Source organism: Salvelinus fontinalis, chromosome 27 (genome assembly GCF_029448725.1).
Source record: "Salvelinus fontinalis isolate EN_2023a chromosome 27, ASM2944872v1, whole genome shotgun sequence".
Taxonomy (NCBI): domain Eukaryota; kingdom Metazoa; phylum Chordata; class Actinopteri; order Salmoniformes; family Salmonidae; genus Salvelinus; species Salvelinus fontinalis.
The window spans coordinates 32,967,561-32,990,045 of record NC_074691.1 but is presented as its reverse complement, the minus strand read 5'-3'; the positions used below and the strand labels follow the sequence as shown (position 1 = coordinate 32,990,045).

Here is a 22,485-nt window from a genome sequence, read left to right as displayed (position 1 = left end):
TGCATATTTGAGGTATAAATCATAGTTTTACATTACAGCTACCATCAAAAATATCACCAAAGCAGCCAGAATAATTACAGAGAGCAACGTGAAATACCTAAATACTCATCATAAAACATTTATGAAAAATACATGGTGTACAGCAAATGAAAGATAAACATCTTGTGAATCCAGCCAATATTTCCGATTTTTTAAGTGTTTTACAGCGAAAACACAATATAGCATTATATTAGCTTACCACAATAGCCAAACACACAACCGCATTTATTCACCGCATAGATAGCATTCGCAAAAACCAGCAAAAGATATAAAATTAATCACTAACCTTGACCAACTTCATCAGATGACAGTCTTATAACATGAGGTTATACAATACACTTATGTTTTGTTCGAAAATGTGCATATTTAGAGCTGCAAACCGTGGTTATACATTGTGAATATGTAGCATCGATTCACCAGAATGTCCGGAGCTAGTTTGGACAGTCACCTAATCTGACCAAAGAACTCATCATAAACTTTACATAAAAATACTTGTTGTATGGCAAATGAAAGATTCACTGGTTCTTAATGCAACCGCTGTGTTAGATTTTTAAAAATAACTTTCCCATAACAAACAGCTTGCGTTATTGCAAGACAGCGCCCGCCAAAACAGCAGAGAATAGGAATAACATTTTCCACAGAAATACGAAATAACATCATAAATTGTTCTTACTTTTGTTGAGCTTCCATCAGAATCTTGTACAAGGAGTCCTAGGTCGAGGATAAATCGTTGTTTGGTTTTAGAATGTCCTTTTCTCTTGTCGAATTCGTGCCACAATGCTAGCCAATGTTGATGACGTTCCCAGTTTCTCTCGACGCAAAGAACGGAAAACTCCAAAAGTCCCATTAAACGTTGAATAAACTGATGAAACTCGGTTGAAAAAACCTACTTTATGATGTTTTTCTAATATGTATAAAATAAAAACAGAGCCGGAGATATTAGCCGTGTATACCGAACGCTTTTCAGAAGCCAATGGCGAGCTCCGCCTCGCGCCTTGGTAGACAAAGGAAATTCCTGACCTGCCACTCCAAAGGCTCTTGTTCGACCTCAGATCAAGCTAGACACCCCATTCCACCTTCCACTGCCTGTTGACATCTAGTGGAAGGCGTATGAAGTGCATGCATATCGATAAATATTAGGCAATTGAATAGGCAGGCCCTGGAACAGAGCATCGTTTTCAGATTTTTCACTTCCTATATGGAAGTTTGCTGCAAAATGAGTTCTGTTTTACTCACAGATATAATTCAAACAGTTTTAGACACTTGAGAGTGTTTTCTATCCAATAGTAATAATAATATGCATATTGTACGATCTAGAATAGAGTACGAGGCAGTTTAATTTGGGCACGATTTTTTCCAAAGTGAAAACAGCGCCCCCCTATTGACAAGAAGTTTTAAAGCTTGGTCGCAAATGGGTCTTCCAAATGGACAATGACCCCAAGCATACTTCCAAAGTTGTGTCTTAACCTGTCTAGGATCAGCGTGCCGCTAGCGGCACTCCCCCCCCCCCCCCACTGAAAAACCAGTGCCGCGAAATTCAAAAAAAATATTTTTTTAAAATATTTAACTTTCACACATTAAAGTCCAATACAGCTAATGAAAGACACAGATCTTATGAATCCAGTCAACATTTCCGATTTTTAAAATGTTTTACAGGGAAGACACAATATGTAAAGATGTACATCTATTACCTAAAAACACATTAGCATATTCCACCATCTTTTATTTGTCCACCAACACCAGTAGCCATCACCAATTCGGCTAAACTAAGATATTTATAGCCCCTAACCAACAAAAAAACTCATTAGATGACAGTCTGATAACATATTTATGGTATGGGATAGGTTTTGTTAGAAAAAAGTGCATATTTCAGGTAGATGGCATAGTTTACAATTGCACCCACCATCACAAATGGACTAGAATAATTACAATGAGCAACGTGTTTACCTAACTACTAATCATCAAACATTTCGTAAAAATACACAGCATACACGAATCGAAAGACACAGATCCTGTGAATACAGACAATATTTCAGATTTTCTAAGTGTCTTACAGCGAAAACACAATAAATCGTTATATTAGCTTAGCACATAGCAATTAGCAGCCCAGCATTGATTCTAGCCAAAGTGAGCGATAAAAGTCAACATCGCCAAAAGATATTAATTTTTTCACTAACCTTCTCAGAATTCTTCCGATGACACTCCTGTAACATCACATTACAACATGCATATACAGTTTGATCGAAAATGTTTATATTTAGCCACCAAAATCATGGTTAGACAATGTGAAATGTAGACAAGCTGGTAAAGAAAACGTCCTTGCGCCACTTAGACAGTGATCTACTCTTATACATAAATACTCATAAACGTGACTAAAAAATATAGGGTGGACAGGGATTGATAGACAATTTAATTCTTAATACAATTGCGTTATTACATTTTTTAATTTATCCTTACTTTTCAATACAGTTTGCGCCAAGCGAAGCTACGTCAAAAAACATGGCGTCCTAAGCCACTAAAATGTTTCGACAGAAACACGATTTATCATAATAAAAATGTCCTACCTTGAGCTGTTCTTCCATCAGTATCTTGGGCAAAGGATCCTTTCTTGGGAGAAATCGTCTTTTGGTGGAAAGCTGTCCTCTTGCCATGTGGAAATGTCAACTACGTTCGGGATGAACTGAAAAGCGTGACCAACTTTTCACATCGTTGCAAAAATAAATGTCCCAAAATCGCACTAAACGGATATAAATTGCTATAAAACGCTTTAAATTAACTACTTTGTGATGTTTGTAACTCCTATAACGAGTGAAAAGATGACCGGAGAAATATAACAGGCTAAACTAATGCTTGGAACAGGAGAGGGTCGGTGTCTTCCACGCGCGTTACGCAGCAAGAAAAGACTTGCTAGCTAAAGGTTTTTTTCATTTGTAGGGCCTGTGAACGAGCAATCGAGCCCGTTGGAATCGTCATCACGTAAAGGCATCCAGGGGAAGACGTAAGAAGTGTCCGTATAGTCATAGCAACGACAGTGCCCGTTTAAATGACTTCAGAAAAGTGGCCAACGTTTCTCAAATCTGACTCCATGTCAGGGAAATTGCTGTAGAATGGGCTCTGTTCCACTTAGAGACAAAATTTCAACTCCTATAGAAACTATAGACTGTTTTCTATCCAATAATAATAATAATATGCATATTGTACGATCAAGGATTTTGTGGGAAGCCGTTTAAAAAATTAGCCACATTAGCATAAATAGTCTAAACAGCGCCCCCATCCCCAACAGGTTAAGGACAACAAAGTCAAGGTATTGGAGTGGCCATCACAAAGCCTTGACCTCAATCCTATAGAAAATTTGTGGGCAGAACTGAAAAAGCGTGTGCGAGCAAGGAGGCTGACAAACCTGATTCAGAAGAAATAATTCTCTCTACTATTGTTCTGACATTTCACATTCTTAAAGTAAAGTGGTGCTTCTAATTGACCTAAGACAGGGAATTTTTACTAGGATTAAATGTCAGGAATTGTGAAAAACTGAGATTTAATGTATTTGGCTAAGGTGTATGTAAACTTTCGACTTCAACTGTATATAGCGTAAACACAGTGCAAACATAGTTTATATATAGTGTCTATATGGTGTCTATATAGTATATTTATAATGTTTATGGTGTCTATATAGTGCATATATAGCATCTATATTGTGTCCATATCGTGTATATAGTGTTAATATAGTGTATATAGAGTGTATATATAGTGTCTTTGTAGTTTATTTATGGTGTCTTTATAATGTCTATATTGTGTCTCTATAGAATATAGTATATAGTATATATATATATATATATATATATATATATATATATATATATATATATATATATATATACACTACCCTTCAAAAGTTTGGGGTCACTTAGAAATGTCCTTTTTTTTTAAAGAAAAGCACATTTATTTGTCCATTAATATAACATCAAATTGATCAGAAATACAGTGTAGACATCGTTAATGCTGTAAATGACTATTGTAGCTGGAAACGGCAGATGTTTTATGGAATATCTACATAGGCGTACAGAGACCCATTATCAGCAACCATCACTGCTGTGTTCAAATGACACGCTGTGTTAGCTAATCCAAGTTTATAATTTTAAAAGGCTAATTGATCATTAGAAAACCCTTTTGCAATTATATTAGCAGAGCTGAAAACTGCTGTCCTGATTAAAGAAGCAATAAAACTGGGACTAGTTGAGTATCTGGAGCATCAGCATTTGTGGGTTCGATTACAGGCTCAAAATGGCCAGAAACAAAGTACTTTCTTCTGAAACTCGTCAGTCTGTTCTTGTTCTGAGAAATGAAGGCTATTCCATGCGAGAAATTGCCAAGAATTGCCAAGAAAATCTCGTACAATGCTGTGTACTTCTCCCTTCACAGAACAGCGCAAACTGGCTCTAACCAGAATAGAAAGAGGAATGGGAGGCCCCGGTGCACAACTGAGCAAGAGGACAAGTACATTAGAGTGTCTAGTTTGAAAAAACAGATGCCTCACAAGTCCTCAACTGGCAGCTTCATTAAATAGTACCCACAAAACACCAGTCTCAACATCAACAGTGAAGATGCGACTCCAGGATGCTGGCCTTCTAAGCAGAGTTGCAGAGAAAAAGCCATATCTCAGACTGGCCAATAAAAAGAAAAGATTAAGATGGGCAAAAGAACACAGACATTGGACAGAGAAAGAGTGGAAAAAAAGTATTATGGACAGACTAATCTAAGTTTGAGGTGTTCAGATCACAAAGAAGAACATTCGTGAGATGCAGAAAAAATGAAAAGTTGCTGGAGGAGTCCTTAACCTCTACTTCCTCAGAAACCCGGGTCCGGGAGCACCCCCACCAGTAAAAAAGCTGACTAGCATAGGCTAGCATAGCGTCACAAGTAAATAGTAGCATCTAAATATCATTAAATCACAAGTCCAAGACACCAGATGAAAGATACACATCTTGGTAATCAAGCCATCATTTCTGATTTTTAAAATGTTTTACAGGGAAGACACAATATGTAAATCTATTAGCTAACCACGTTAGCAAAATACACCAGTTTTTTTACTCCACCAGTTTTTTACTCCATCAGTAGCTATCACAAATTCGACCAAATAAAGATATAAATAGCCACTAACCAAGAAACAAATTCATCAGATGACAGTCTGATAACATATTTATTGTATAGCATATGTTTTGTTAGAAAAATGTGCATATTTCAGGTATAAATCATAGTTTACCATTGCAGCCACCATCACAACTCGACTAGAATAACTACAGAGAGAAACGTGTATTACCTAATTACTCATCATAAAACATTTCTTAAAAATACACAGCGTACAGCAATTGAAAGACACAGATCTTGTGAATCCAGACAATATTTCGGATTTTCTAAGTGTTTTACAGCGAAAACACAATATAGCGTTATATTAGCTTAGCACAGTAGCAAACCAAACAACAGCATTGATTCCAGCCAAACATAGCGATAACGTATTCACCACCAAAATATATTAATTTTCACTAACCTTCTCAGAATTCTTCAGATGACAGTCCTGTAACATCATATTACACAATGCATATAGAGTTTGTTCGAAAATGTGCATATTTAGCGGCACAAATCGTGCTTATACAATGAAAATAGTGTCCAAATACTCAAGCAATCTGTCCGGCGCCATCTTGGAAAGACACCTATTCTTATCGAAAACTATTCATAAACTTGACTAAAAAAATACAGGTTGGACAGCAATTGAAAGACAAATTAGTTCTTAATGCAATCGCTGAATTACATTTTTAAAATTAACGTTACTGTGCAATACAGGGTACAATACAGGGTGCGATAACGCAAGGCTACACGGCAAATAATGGCGTCTTATGCATTTTACTTTTTCAACAGAACAACGAATTATCAGCATAAATAGTTCTTACTATTAGCTGAACTCCCATCAGAATCTTGGGAAAGGTGTCCTTTGTCCAAAATAATCGTTGCTGGGTTGGAGAATGTTTCCTTCCACGTTGCAATTAGCAGTACACAATGGCATGCGAGAGAGAGATACCCAACTCAATACAACGTCAGAAAATGAAATGCCCGAAAATCGCAATATACTGACATAAACTGATATAAATCGGTTTAAAATAACAAGATTATGATGTCTTTAAAGCCTATATCGAATAAAAACAGAGCCGGATATATCTAGGAGCTAAAACCAGAGCTTCTAAAACGACATGCCAAGACCCTCTCTGCGTCAGCGCGAAGATCCAAAAGGGTGGACACATCGATTCCAATCAATTTATAGACTTTCGGCTCTGCGTAGAGACTCCATTTCAAGGCCCTCTATTCGCTGACACCCAGGGGAAGGCGTATGCAGTGCATCTCAACCAATAGAAGACAGGCAAAGTTATACACAGGTCTGGGAACAGGTTTGGAAAAATCTGCATTCTCAACTCCACATAGGGAAATTGCTCTAAGTCGAGTTCTGTTTCACTTACAGACATAATTCAAACGGTTTTAGAAACTAGAGAGTGTTTTCTATCCAATAGTAATAATAATATGCATATTGTACGAGCAAGAATTGAGTACGAGGCAGTTTAATTTGGGAGCACAAAGAAAAAAATAGTGCTAACAGCTCCCCCTATTGACAAGAAGTTTTAACGCCATCTGTCAAGCATGGTGGAGGTAATGTGATGGTCTGGGGGTGCTTTACTGGTGGTAAAGTGGGAGATTTGTACAGGGTAAAAGGGATCTTGAAGAAGGAAGGCTATCACTCCATTTTGCAACGCCATGCCATACCCTGTGGATGGCGCTTAATTGGAGCCAATTTCCTCCTACAACAGGACAATGGCCCAAAGCACAGCTCCAAACTATGCAATAACTACTTAGGGAAGAAGCAGTCAGCTGGTATTCTGTCTATAATGGAGTGGCCAGCATAGTCACCGGATCTCAACCCTATTGAGCTGTTGTGGGAGCAGCTTGACCGTATGGTACGTAAGAAGTGCCCATCAAGCCAATCCAACTTGTGGGAGGTGCTTCAGGAAGCATGGGGTGAAATCTCTTCAGATTACCTCAACAAATTGACAACTAGAATGCCAAAGGTCTGCAAGGCTGTAATTGCTGAAAATGGAGGATTCTTTGAAAAAAGCAAAGTTTGAAGGAACCAATTATTATTTCAATTAAAAATCATTATTTATAACCTTGTCAACGTCTTGACTATATTTCCTATTAATTTTGTAACACATTTCATGTTAGTTTTCATGGAAAATAAGGACATTTCTAAGTGACCCAAAACTTTTGAACGGTAGTGTATATATATATATATATATATATATATATATATATATATATATATATATATATATATATGTATATCTAGTGCTTATATTGGGTCTCAATAATATACATATTGTGTGTCTATATAACGTCTATATAGTGTGTATACAGTGTATATATGGTGTGAATAGTGTCTACATATTGTCCGTATAGTAAATATAGTGTTTATATTGTGTCTATATGGTGTATATAGAGTATATGTTGCATATATAGTGTATATGTAGAGTATATATTGTCTATATAGTTTATATAGTATCTATATAGTGTCTATATAGAGTATATGTTGATAGTGTATATATAGTGTCTATATAATGTACATGTAGTATTTATATAGTGTGTAAATAGTGTCTATATAGTGTATATAGTGTCTATATAGTGTCCACATAGTGTATATATAGTGTTTATATCGTGTATATATACAGTAGAGTGTATAGTGTATATATAGTGTCCATATAGTCTATATAGTGTATATAGTGTGTATATATACAGTAGAGTGTATAGTGTCCATATAGTCTATATAGTGTATATAGTGTATATATAGTGTCCATATAGTTTATATATACAGTAGAGTGTATAGTGTCCATATAGTCTATTGAGTGTTTATATCGTGTAAATATACAGTAGAGTGTATAGTGTCCATATAGTCTATATAGTGTTGATATAGTGTATATATACAGTAGAGTGTATAGTGTCCATATAGTCTATATAGTGTTTATATCGTGTAAATATACAGTAGAGTGTATAGTGTCCATATAGTCTATATAGTGTTTATATAGTGTATATATACAGTAGAGTGTATAGTGTCCATATAGTCTATATAGTGTTTATATAGTGTATATATACAGTAGAGTGTATAGTGTCCATATAGTCTATATAGTGTTTATATAGTGTATATATACAGTAGAGTGTATAGTGTCCATATAGTCTATATAGTGTTTATATAGTGTATATATACAGTAGAGTGTATAGTGTATATACAGTATCCATATAGTCTATATAGTGTTTATATAGTGTATATATACAGTAGAGTGTATAGTGTCCATATAGTCTATATAGTGTTTATATAGTGTATATATACAGTAGAGTGTATAGTGTCCATATAGTCTATATAGTGTTTATATAGTGTATACATACAGTAGAGTGTATAGTGTCCATATAGTTTATATAGTGTATATAGTGTGTATATATACAGTAGAGTGTATAGTGTCCATATAGTCTATATAGTGTATATAGTGTATATATAGTGTCCATATAGTTTATATATACAGTAGAGTGTACAGTGTCCATATAGTCTATATAGTGTTTATATAGTGTATATATACAGTAGAGTGTATAGTGTCCATATAGTCTATATAGTGTTTATATAGTGTATACATACAGTAGAGTGTATAGTGTCGATATAGTCTATATAGTGTATTTAGTGTGTATATATACAGTAGAGTGTATAGTGTCCATATAGTCTATATAGTGTATATAGTGTATATATAGTGTCCATATAGTTTATATATACAGTAGAGTGTATAGTGTCCATATAGTCTATATAGTGTTTATATCGTGTATATATACAGTAGAGTGTATAGTATCTATATAGTGTCCATATAGTCTATATAGTGTGTATATATAGTGTCCATATAGTCAATATAGTGTATATAGTGTGTATATATAGTGTATATAGTGTATATAGAGTCCACATAGTATATATAGTGTTTATATCGTGTATATATACAGTAGAGTGTATAGTGTATATATAGTGTCCATATAGTGTTTATATCGTGTATATATACAGTAGAGTGTATAGTGTCCATATAGTCTATATAGTGTTTATATCGTGTATATATACAGTAGAGTGTATAGTGTCCATATAGTCTATATAGTGTTTATTTAGTGTATATATACAGTAGAGTGTATAGTGTCCATATAGTCTATATAGTGTTTATATCGTGTATATATACAGTAGAGTGTATAGTGTCCATATAGTCTATATAGTGTTTATTTAGTGTATATATACAGTAGAGTGTATAGTGTCCATATAGTCTATATAGTGTTTATATCGTGTATATATACAGTAGAGTGTATAGTGTCCATATAGTCTATATAGTGTTTATATAGTGTATATAGTGTCTCTATATAGTGTATATAGTGAATATATAGTGTCTATAAAGTGTATATATTGAGTCTGTATAGCGCCTATATAATGTATATATAGTGTAAACGTAGTGCATATATAGTGTATTCATGGTGTATATGTATTACATATAGTGTCTATATAATGTGTATAAAGTTTATATATAGTGTCTATATAGTGTATATATGTATATAATGTCTATATAGTGTATGTGGCTATATAGTGACTATATAATGTATAAATAGTGTAAACAGTGTATATATCGATTATACATAGTTTCTACATTTTGTACATATAGTGTCTATATACTGTAGATAATATCTATATAGAGTATTATTATTGAATATAGTGTCTATTTAGTATATTTATAATGTATATATTGTGTATATAGTGTCTAAATAGTGTATATACAGATATACAGTACCAGTCAAAAATTTCTACTCGTTCAAATGTTTTTCTTTATTTGTACTTTTTTCTACATTGTAGAATAGTAGTGAAGACATCAAAACTATGAAATAACAGATATGGAATCATGTAGTAACCAACAAAGTGTTAAACAAATCACCCTTTGCCTTGATGACAGCTTTGCACACTCTTGGCATTCTCTCAACCACCTTTTCATTGGAAGGCTTTTCCAACAGTCTTGAAGGAGTTCCTACATATGCTTAGCACTTGTTGGCTGCTTTTTCTCCACTCTTGCATCCTGTAGCACAAACTCAAGAAAGTTCTGGGACACCGTAAAGTCCATGGAGAATAAGAGCACCTCCTCCCAGCTGCACACTGCACTGAGGCTACGAAACACTGTCACCACCGATAAATCTACTATAATGGAGAATTTCAATAATTATTTTTCTACGGCTGGCCATGCTTTCCACCTGGCTACCCCTACCCCGATCAACAGCACTGCACCCCCCACAGCAACTCGCCAAAGTCTCCCCCATTTCTCCTTCTCCCAAATACAGTCAGCTGATGTTCTGAAAGAGCTGCAAAATCTGGACCCTTACAAATCAGCCGGGCTAGACAATCTGGACCTTCTCTTTCTAAAATTATCTGCCGAAATTGTTGCAAACCATATTACTAGACTGTTAAACCTCTTTTTCGTATTGTCTAATATTACAAAAGATTTGAAAGCTGCCGTGATCATCCAACCTCTTTAAGCCGGGCTAGACAATCTGGACCTTCTCTTTCTAAAATTATCTGCCGAAATTGTTGCAAACCATATTACTAGACTGTTAAACCTCTTTTTCGTATTGTCTAATATTCCAAAAGATTTGAAAGCTGCCGTGATCATCCAACCTCTTTAAATGGGGAAAAACTAGACCAAAATTGCTACAGACCTATATCTATCCTACCCTGCCTTTCATAGATCTTCGAAAGCCCAGTAAACAAACAGATTATCGACCATTTCGAATCCCACCGTATCTCCGCTATGCAGTCTGGTTTCAGAGCTGGTCATGGGTGCACTTCAGCCACGCTCAAGGTCCTAAACGATATCATAACCGGCATCGATAAGACATTACTGTGCAGCCGTATTCATCGACCTGGCCAAGGCTTTCGACTCTGTCAATCACCACATTCTTATCGGGAGACTCAACAGCCTTGGTTCCTCAAATGACTGCCTCGCCTGGTTCACCAACTACATCTCTGATAGAGTTCAGTGTGTCAAATCGGAGGGCCTGTTGTCTGGACCTCTGGCAGTCTCTATGGGGGTGCCACAGGGTTCAATTCTCGGGCCGACTCTCTTCTCTGTATACATCAATGATGTCGCTCTTGCTGCTGGTGATTCTCTGATCCACCTCTACGCAGACGAAACCATTCTGTATACTTCTGGCCCTTCTTTGGACACTGTGTTAACTTCTACTGCCTCTGAAACCCGGATCCGGGACCCCACCCCCCCCCACACTGATTAGCATCGCTAGCATAGCGTCATATTTAAATAGTAGCATCTAAATATCATTAAATCACAAGTCCAAGACACCTAATGAAAGATACAGATCTTGTGAATCAAGTCACCATTTCAGATTTTTAAAATGTTTTACATGGAAGACAAAATATGTAAATCTATTAGCTAACCATGTTAGCAAAAGACACCCTTTTTCTTTGTCCACCATTTTTTCTCAACACCAGTAGCTATCACCAATTCGGCTAAACTAAGATATTGATAGCCACTAACCAAGAAAAAAGCTCATCAGATGACAGTCTGATAACATATTTATGGTATAGGATAGGTTTTGTTAGAAAAATGTGCATATTTCAGGTATAAATCATAGTTTGCCATTGCAGCCAGCATCACAAATCTCACCAAAGCTCCTAGAATTACTACAGACAGCAACGTGTATTACCAATTTACTCATCATAAAACATTTCTTAAAAATACACAGCACATAGCAATGGAAAGACACAGATCTTGTGAATTCAGACAACATTTCAGATTTTCTAAGTGTTTTACGGCAAAAACACAATAAATCGTTATATTAGCATACCACATTTTCAAACATTACCCCAGCATAGATTCTAGCCAAAGAGAGCGATAACGTCAACATTGCCAAAATATATTAATTTTTTCACTAACCTTCTCAGAATTCTTCAGATGACACTCCTGTAACATCAAATTACACAATCCATATAGAGTTTGATCAAAAATGTGCATATTTAGCGGCACAAATCGTGCTTACACAATGGAAATAGTGTTCAACTACTCAAGCAATCTGGCCGGCGCCATTTTGAAAATACAAATATTTTTATCAAAAACTATTCATAAACTTGACAAAAAAAATACAGGTTGGACATGAAATGAAAGATGTATTAGTTATTAATGCAACCGCAGAGTTAGATTTTTAAAATTAACGTTACTAGACATACAGTGTGCGTTACAGCCAGACTAGTGACGCAATAACGGCGTCACTAATCACCATTATTGAGTTTACATTTTTCCACATAAAAACGGAATAACATCATAAATAGCTCTTACTTTTCGACGAGCTTCCATCAGAATCTTGTCATGGTTGTTCTTTGTCCAAAAGAATCGTTGCTTGGTTGTAAAACGTTGCATTCAACTTCAGATATAGCAGCTAACTATAGCTAACAATTGCTAACATTAGCTAACGTGTCCAAATCCTCAATACGCAATACTGAGGAAATTCCGAAAAATAGCAATATACTCGCATAATCTGATATAACTCGGTTTCAAATAGCTTCGTTATGATGTTTCTAACACCTATATCAAATTAAATTACAGACTGATATATCTAAAGTTCATTACTGAGCGCTCGAAAATGGCATGCCCAGGTCTCTCTCTGCGTAAAGTTCAACGTCGAAAAGATGGCGCACTTCACTCCTTGGTCTTTTATAACCTCTGAGAGTGACGTAGGAAGCCCATTCCACTTCTCATTGCTTACTGACATCCAGGGGAAGGCGGGTGCAGTTCGTGTCGTTCCATAGGATATACACACCCCTTTAAACTGAACTGAGATCAGAGCTTCGCTCTCAGACCTTCGCAAAACCTGTCATGGATTTCGCTGTAGAAAAAATTCTGTTCCACTCAGAGACATAATTCAAACGGCTATAGAAACTAGATAGTGTTTTCTATCCAATAATAACAATAATATGCATATTGTACGATCAAGAATTGAGTAGGAAGCCGTTTCATCTGTAAAGACAATTATGCTAATTTGAAACAGCACCCCCTATAGTCGCAAGAAGTTAACTAACCTCCAGACGACCTTCAATGCCATACAACTCTCCTTACGTGGCCTCCAACTGCAAGTAAAACTAAATGCATGCTCTTCAACCGATTGCTGCCCGCACCTGTCCGCCCGTCCAGCATCACTACTCTGGACGGTTCTGACTTAGAATATGTGGACAACTACAAATACCTAGGTGTCTGGTTAGACTGTAAACTCTCCTTCCAGACTCACATTAAGCATCTCCAATCCAAAATTAAATCTAGACTCGGCTTCCTATTTCATAACAAAGCATCCTTCACTCATGCTGCCAAACATACCCTTGTAAAACTGACCATCCTACTTATCCTCGACTTCGGCGATGTCATTTACAAAATAGCTTCCAACACTCACTCAACAAATTGGATGCAGTCTATCACAGTGCCATCCGTTTTGTCACCAAAGCCCCATATACTACCCACCACTGCGACCTGTACGCTCTCGTTGGCTGGCCCTCGCTTCAAACTCGTCGCCAAACCCACTGGCTCCAGGTCATCTACAAGACCCTGCTAGGTACATCCCTGCCTTATCTCAGCTCACTGGTCACCATAGCAGCACCCATCCGTATCACACGCTCCAGCAGGTATATCTCACTGGTCACCCCCCAAGCCAATTCCTCCTTTGGCCGCCTTTCCTTCCAGTTCTCTGCTGCCAATGACTGGAACGAACTGCAAAAATCACTGAAGCTGGAGACTCTTATCTCCCTCACTAACTTCAAGCACCAGCTGTCAGAGCAGCTCACAGATCATTGCACCTGTACATAGCCCATCTGTAAATAGCCCATCCAACTACCTCATCCACATACTGTATTTATTTATTTATCTTGCTCCTTTGCACTCCAGTATCTCTACTTGTACATTCATCTTCTGCACATCTATCACTCCAGTGTTTAAAAGGTATATTGTAATTACTTCGCCACCATGGCCTATTTATTGCCTTACCTCCCTTATCTTACCTCTTTTGCACACACTGTATATAGACTTTTTCTACTGTATTATTGACTGTATGTTTGTTTATTCCATGTGTAACTTTGTGTTGTTGTATGTGTCGAACTGCTTTGCTTTATCTTGACCAGGTCGAAGTTGTAAATGAGAACTTGTTCTCAACTAGCCTACCTGGTTAAATAAAGGTGAAATAAAAATAAATAAACTCCGTGGTCCAACTCATCCCAAACCATCTCAATTGGGTTGAGATCGGGTGAATGTAGAGGGCATGTCATCTGATGCAGCACTCATCACTCTCCTTCTTGGTCAAATAGCCTTTACACAGCCTGGAGGTGTGTTGGGTCATTGTCCTGTTAAAAACCAAATGATAGTCCCACTAAGAGCAAACTGGATGGGATGGCGTATTGCTGCATTATGCTGTGGTAGTCATGCAGGTTAATTGTGCCTTAAATTAAAAATAAATCACAGACAGTGTCACCATCAAAGCACCCCCACAGCATCACACCTCCTCCTCCATGCATCACGGTGGGAACCACACATGCGGAGGTCATCCGTTCACCTACTCTGCGTCTCACAATGACACGGCGGTTGGAACCAGAAATATCAAGTTTGGACTCATCAGACCAAAGAACAGATTTCCACCTGTATAATGTCCATTGCTCGTGTTTCTTGGCCCAAGCAAGTCTCTTCTTCTTATTGGTGTCTTTTAGTAGTGGTTTCTTTGCAGCAATTCGGCCATGAAGGCCTGATTCACGCAGTCTCCTCTGAACAGTTGATGTTGAGATGTGTCCGTTACTTTTATTTGGCCTGCAATTTCTGAGACTGGTAACTCTAATGAACTTATCCTCAACAACAGGGGTAACTCTGGGTCTTCCTTTCCTGTGGCGGTCCTCATGAGAGCCAGTTTCATCATTGTGCTTGATGTTTTTTGCTATTGCACTTGAAGAAACTTTCAATGTTCTTGACATTTTCCGGATTGACTGGCCTTCTTGTCTTAAAGTAATGATGGACTGTCATTTCTCTTTGCTTATTTGAGCTGTTCTTGCCATAATATGGACATGGTCTTTTGTCAAAGAGGGCTATCTTCTGTATATCACCCCTACCTTGTCACAACATAACTGATTGGCTCAAACGCATTAAGAAGGAAATAATTCCACAAATGAACTTTTAACAAGACACACCTGTTAATTGAAATGCATTCCAGGTGACTAGTGTGCAAAGCTTTCATCAAGGCAGAGAGTGGCTACTTTTCACCTGGAATGCATTTCAATTAAAAGGTGTGCCTTGTTAAAAGTTAACAATGTTTTCCTTCTTGATGCGTTTGAGCCAATCGGTTGTGTTGTTACAAGGCAGTGGGGTTTACAGAATATAACCCTATTTGGTAAAAGACCAAGTCCATATTACGGCAAGAACAGCTCAAATAAGCAGAGAAACGACAGTCCATCATTACTATAAGACATGAAGATCAGTCAATATGGAACATTTCAAGAAATTTGAGAGTTTCTTCAAGTGCAATCACAAAACCATCAAGCGTTATGATGAAACTGGTCTCTCATGAGGACCGCCACAGGAAAATAAGACCCAGAGTTACCTCTGCTGCAGAGGATACATTTATTAGATAAATGCTTCACAGAATTCAAGTAACGGACACATCTCAACATCAACTGTTCAGAGGAAACAGCGTGAATCAGGCCTTTATGGTCAAATTGCTGCAAAGAAACCACTACTAAAGGACACCAATAAGAAGAGACTTGCTTGGGACAAGAAACACGAGCAACGGACATTAGACCTGTGGAAATCTGTTCTTTGGTCTGATGAGTTCAAACTTGAGATTTCTGTTTCCAATCGTCATTGTGAGATACAGAGTAGGTGAACGGATGATCTCCACATGTTTGGTTCCCACGTGAAGCACGGAGGAGATATGATGGTGTGCCGGTGCTTTAATGATGACACTGTCTGTGATGTATTTAGAATTCAAGCCGTGATACGCCATCCCATCTGGTTTTCGCTTAGTGGGACTATCATTTGTTTTTCAACAGGACAATGACCCCACACACCTCCAGGCTGTGTAAGGGATATTTGACCAAGGAGAGAGTGCTGTATCAGATGACCTGGCCTCCACAATCACCCGACCTCAACCCAATTGAGATGGGTTGGGATGAGTTGGACCGCAGGGAGGAAAAGCAGCCAACAAGTGCTCAGCATATGTGGGAACTCCTTCAAGACTGGTGGAAAAGCATTCCAGGTGAAGCTGGTTTAGAGATTGGCAAGAGTGTGCAAAGCTGTCATCATAGCAAACGGTGGTTACATTGAATAATGTAAAATAAATTTTGATTTCATCAACACTTTTTTAGTTACTAGATGATTCCATATGTGTCATTTCATAGTTTATGTCTTCACTATTATTCTGCAATGTAGAAAATAGTACAAATAAAGAAAAACCCTTGAATCAGTAGGTGTGTCCAAACTTTTGACTGGTACTGTATATCTGTAGTGTCTGTATAGTATATTTATAATGTCTGTAGTGTATTTATAATGTCTATATAGTGTATATTGTGTCTATATATTATATTTATAATGTCTATATAGTGTATATTGTGTATATATAATGTACATTTTGTCTGTATAGTGTACAGGGCATTCGGAAAGTATTCAGGCCTTATTCTAAAATAGATTAAATAAAAAAACATCCTCATCAATCTACACACAGTACACCATATTGACAATGCGAAAACAGGATGGAAGAAATTTTTGCAAATGTATTGAAAGTAAAAAACACAATTACCTTTATTACATCAGTATTCAGACCGTTTGCTATGAGACTCGAAATTGAGCTCATGTGCATCCTGTTTCCATTGATCATCCTTGAGATGTTTCTACAACTTGAATGGAGTCCACCTGTGGAAAATTACATTGATTAGACACGATCTGGAAAGGCACACACCTGTCTATATTAGGTCTCACAGTTGACAGTGCATGTCAGAGCAAAAACCAAGCCATAAGGTCGAAAGAGTTGTCCGTAGAGCTCCGAGACAGGATTGTGTCGAGGCACAGATCTGGGGAAGGGTACCAAAACATGTCTGCAGCATTGAAGGTCCCCAAGAACACAGTGGCCTGCATCATTCTTAAATGGAAGAAGTTTGGAACCACCAAGACTCTTCCTAGAGGAGTAGAAGGGCCTTGGTCAGGAAGGTGACCAAGAACCCGATGGTCACTCTGATAGAGAAACTTGTTTCAAATGGTCTGAGAGTCCTTTAGGAGCCTTTTGGCAAACTCCAAGCTTGCTATCATGTGCCTTTTACTGAGGAGTGGCTTCCGTCTGGCCCCTCTACCATAAGGTCCTTATTGGTGGAGTGCTGCAGAGATGGTTGTCCTTCTGGAAGGTTCTCCCATCGCCACAAAGGAACTCTGGAGCTCTGTCAGAGTGAACATCGGGTTCTTGGTCGCCTCCCTGACGGCCAGCTCTAGGAACAGTCTTAGCGGTTCCAAACATTTTACATTTAAATATAATGGAGGCCACTGTGTTCATGGGGACAGTCAATGCAGCATTTATTTTTGGTACCCTTCCCCAGATGTGCCTTGACACAATCTCGTCTCAGAGCTCTACAGACAATTCCTTTGACCTCATGGCTTGGTTTTCACTCTGACATGCACTGTCAACTGTGGGACCTTATATAGACAGATGTGTGCCTTTCCAAATCATGTTCAATCAATTGAATTTACCACAGGTGGACTCCAATCAAGTTGTAGAAACATCTTGAGGACAATCAATGGAAACAGGATGCACCTGAGCTCAATTTTGAGTCTCATAGCAAAGGGTCTGGATACTTATGTAAATAAGATTTTTTTTTTTTTTTTAATACATTTGCAAAAAAAATCTAAAAATGTGTTTTTGCTGTGTCATTATGGGCTATTGTGTGTAGATTGAGGAGAAAAATGTATTTAATACATTTTAGAATAAGGACGTAACGTAATAAAATGTGGAAAATGGGAAGTGGTCTGAAAATTTTCAGAATGCACTGTGTAGTGTATATATAGTGTGTATATATAATGTATATAAGTGTATATTTGTAGTGTATATTTATGTCTTCATGTGTTTGTGTTCTCCAGTCTGATCACCCATGGATTCGGGACTCCGGCAGTGTGCGCAGCTCTCAGCACCTTCCAGACCGTTCTAAGTGAGATGCTCAACTTCCTGGATAAACATTCTGCCACCGGGAACCCTGGGAAAACCTCTGGTCAGGAGACGGACAAGACCGGAACTGTCCGGAAAACCAGCGAGCTGCTCAATAAAGACGGCAAAGCTGAAAAGACAGAGTAGCCCTTTCCCTGTGCAGTGTACGTGCCTGTGTGTGATCCCTGGGAGGAGGAACTCATCTCTGTGGAGACTGACAGAGACATTTATTCATTCTGAACAACAGGAAGTAGGGACTTCTGGTCAGCGCCATCTGGGAGTCAACGGGAGAGAAGCGGGGTACACATGTACACACATACGCACACATACACACAGTACGTTCTCCCTCTAGTCTCCACCTGAACAGTGCAATTAATGCCATTATTATGTTTACCGTTTTAGAACCAAGAGACTGGGTTCACTATGTTGGGGAGAGTGAGAGACTGGGTTCACTATGTTGGGGAGAGTGAGACTGGGTTCACTATGTTGGGGAGAGTGAGAGACTGGGTTCACTATGTTGGGGAGAGTGAGAGACTGGGTTCACTATGTTGGGGAGAGTGAGACTGGGTTCACTATGTTGGGGAGAGTGAGACTGGGTTCACTATGTTGGGGAGAGTGAGACTGGGTTCACTATGTTGGGGAGAGTGAGACTGGGTTCACTATGTTGGGGAGAGTGAGACTGGGTTCACTATGTTGGGGAGAGTGAGACTGGGTTCACTATGTTGGGGAGAGTGAGACTGGGTTCACTATGTTGGGGAGAGTGAGACTGGGTTCACTATGTTGGGGAGAGTGAGAGACTGGGTTCACTATGTTGGGGAGAGTGAGAGACTGGGTTCACTATGTTGGGGAGAGTGAGACTGGGTTCACTATGTTGGGGAGAGTGAGAGACTGGGTTCACTATGTTGGGGAGAGTGAGAGACTGGGTTCACTATGTTGGGGAGAGTGAGACTGGGTTCACTATGTTGGGGAGAGTGAGACTGGGTTCACTATGTTGGGGAGAGTGAGACTGGGTTCACTATGTTGGGGAGAGTGAGACTGGGTTCACTATGTTGGGGAGAGTGAGACTGGGTTCACTATGTTGGGGAGAGTGAGACTGGGTTCACTATGTTGGGGAGAGTGAGACTGGGTTCACTATGTTGGGGAGAGTGAGACTGGGTTCACTAGGTTGGGGAGAGTGAGACTGGGTTCACTAGGTTGGGGAGAGTGAGACTGGGTTCACTATGTTGGGGAGAGTGAGACAGGGTTCACTATGTTGGGGAGAGTGAGACTGGGTTCACTATGTTGGGGAGAGTGAGACTGGGTTCACTATGTTGGGGAGAGTGAGACTGGGTTCACTATGTTGGGGAGAGTGAGACTGGGTTCACTATGTTGGGGAGAGTGAGACTGGGTTCACTATGTTGGGGAGAGTGAGACTGGGTTCACTATGTTGGGGAGAGTGAGACTGGGTTCACTATGTTGGGGAGAGTGAGACTGGGTTCACTATGTTGGGGAGAGTGAGACTGGGTTCACTATGTTGGGGAGAGTGAGACTGGGTTCACTATGTTGGGGAGAGTGAGACTGGGTTCACTATGTTGGGGAGAGTGAGACTGGGTTCACTATGTTGGGGAGAGTGAGACTGGGTTCACTATGTTGGGGAGAGTGAGACTGGGTTCACTATGTTGGGGAGAGTGAGACTGGGTTCACTATGTTGGGGAGAGTGAGACTGGGTTCACTATGTTGGGGAGAGTGAGACTGGGTTCACTATGTTGGGGAGAGTGAGACTGGGTTCACTATGTTGGGGAGAGTGAGACTGGGTTCACTATGTTGGGGAGAGTGAGACTGGGTTCACTATGTTGGGGAGAGTGAGACTGGGTTCACTATGTTGGGGAGAGTGAGACTGGGTTCACTATGTTGGGGAGAGTGAGACTGGGTTCACTAGGTTGGGGAGAGTGAGACTGGGTTCACTAGGTTGGGGAGAGTGAGACTGGGTTCACTATGTTGGGGAGAGTGAGACAGGGTTCACTATGTTGGGGAGAGTGAGACTGGGTTCACTATGTTGGGGAGAGTGAGACTGGGTTCACTATGTTGGGGAGAGTGAGACTGGGTTCACTATGTTGGGGAGAGTGAGACTGGGTTCACTATGTTGGGGAGAGTGAGACTGGGTTCACTATGTTGGGGAGAGTGAGACTGGGTTCACTATGTTGGTGAGAGTGAGACTGGGTTCACTATGTTGGGGAGAGTGAGACTGGGTTCACTATGTTGGGGAGAGTGAGACTGGGTTCACTATGTTGGGGAGAGTGAGACTGGGTTCACTATGTTGGGGAGAGTGAGACTGGGTTCACTATGTTGGGGAGAGTGAGACTGGGTTCACTATGTTGGGGAGAGTGAGACTGGGTTCACTATGTTGGGGAGAGTGAGACTGGGTTCACTATGTTGGGGAGAGTGAGACTGGGTTCACTATGTTGGTGAGAGTGAGACTGGGTTCACTATGTTGGGGAGAGTGAGACTGGGTTCACTATGTTGGGGAGAGTGAGAGACTGGGTTCACTATGTTGGGGAGAGTGAGAGACTGGGTTCACTATGTTGGGGAGAGTGAGAGACTGGGTTCACTATGTTGGTGAGAGTGAGACTGGGTTCACTATGTTGGGGAGAGTGAGAGACTGGGTTCACTATGTTGGGGAGAGTGAGAGACTGGGTTCACTATGTTGGGGAGAGTGAGAGACTGGGTTCACTATGTTGGGGAGAGTGTGAGACTGGGTTCACTATGTTGGTGAGAGTGTGAGACTGGGTTCACTATGTTGGGGAGAGTGAGAGACTGGGTTCACTATGTTGGGGAGAGTGTGAGACTGGGTTCACTATGTTGGTGAGAGTGTGAGACTGGGTTCACTATGTTGGGGAGAGTGAGAGACTGGGTTCACTATGTTGGGGAGAGTGTGAGACTGGGTTCACTATGTTGGTGAGAGTGTGAGACTGGGTTCACTATGTTGGGGAGAGTGTGAGACTGGGTTCACTATGTTGGTGAGAGTGTGAGACTGGGTTCACTATGTTGGGGAGAGTGCTTGTGCTTGTGTGTGTGCCTGTGCGTGCGTTCCTGCGAGTCCAGATTTCTGAGACTGAGATTTTTGTAAAGGTGACTATTCAGTTGCCATGGAAACATTTTGTTGTGCATGTCTATCTTTGTACACTCCCCAGAACTACAATTACGATACAAGCTCTTTGACCCTTCATAAACATTTGTATAGATATATATATAAATATTTAAATAACTTTTCTTGTAGGCTTTGAATTACATATACTGTATGTTAAAACCATACCTTCTAAATGACCTGTGTTCAATAAAAACTATTGATACATGCTCCTTCCTACTAGTGCCTGTGTAGTGTGTGGGTCAATCAATCAATCAACCAATACACACACACGCACATAATTGCATACAACAAAATATACAAGAATATGTTGTAGGTATCGTATAATAACAGATCCTGGATGTGAATCTCTCTGTTAGAATATAAACAGTTGATTGAATACTCATCGGAAGAACTTCTGAAAAGGAGAAACATGAAGAATGAAGACCTGACAGCAGTTCCCCAGGAGAAAGATAGATAGCGCGATTTTTGCTAATTAAAATAAATAAAATGAAAAATGACATTTACTTAAAGTATTCAGACCCTTTAGTCAGCACTTTGTTGATGCACCTTCGGCAGCAATTACAGCCTTGAGTCTTCTTGGGTATGACGCTACAAGCTTGACACACCTGTATTTGGGAAGGTTCTCCCATTCTTCTCTGCAGATTCTCTCAAGCTCTGTCAGGTGGGATGGAGAGCGTTGCTGTAAAGCTTTTTTCAGGTTTCTCCAGAGATGTTCAATCGGGTTCAAATCCAGGCTCTGGCTGGGCCACTCAAGGACATTCAGAGACTTGTCCGGAACCACTCTTGCGTTGTCTTGCCTGTGTGCTTAGGGTCGTTGTCCTGTTGGAAGGTGAACCTTTGCTCCAGTCTGAGGTCTTGAGCGCTCTTGAGAAGGTTTTCATCAAGGATTGCTCTATACTTTCCTCTGTTTATCTTTTCCTCAATCTTGACTAGTCTTCCAGTCCATGCTATTGCAAAGCATCTCCACAGCATGATGCTGCCACCACCATGCTTCACCGTAGGGATGGTGC

The 22,485-nt window shown here is 39.4% G+C and overlaps 1 protein-coding gene across 1 annotated transcript in view; it reads left to right on the top strand.

Moving 5' to 3' along the window:
• The window catches only part of LOC129825478 (transcription factor AP-2-delta-like), a 40,971-nt gene extending 22,004 nt beyond the window's left edge, over positions 1 to 18,967 (top strand). The window contains exon 8 of the mRNA XM_055885608.1: positions 18,285 to 18,967. Coding sequence (XP_055741583.1) covers positions 18,285 to 18,495 — 211 coding nt within the window. The 3' untranslated portion in view covers positions 18,496 to 18,967. The remainder of the gene's footprint in view (positions 1 to 18,284) is intronic.
• Positions 18,968 to 22,485: the final 3,518 nt, after the last annotated feature.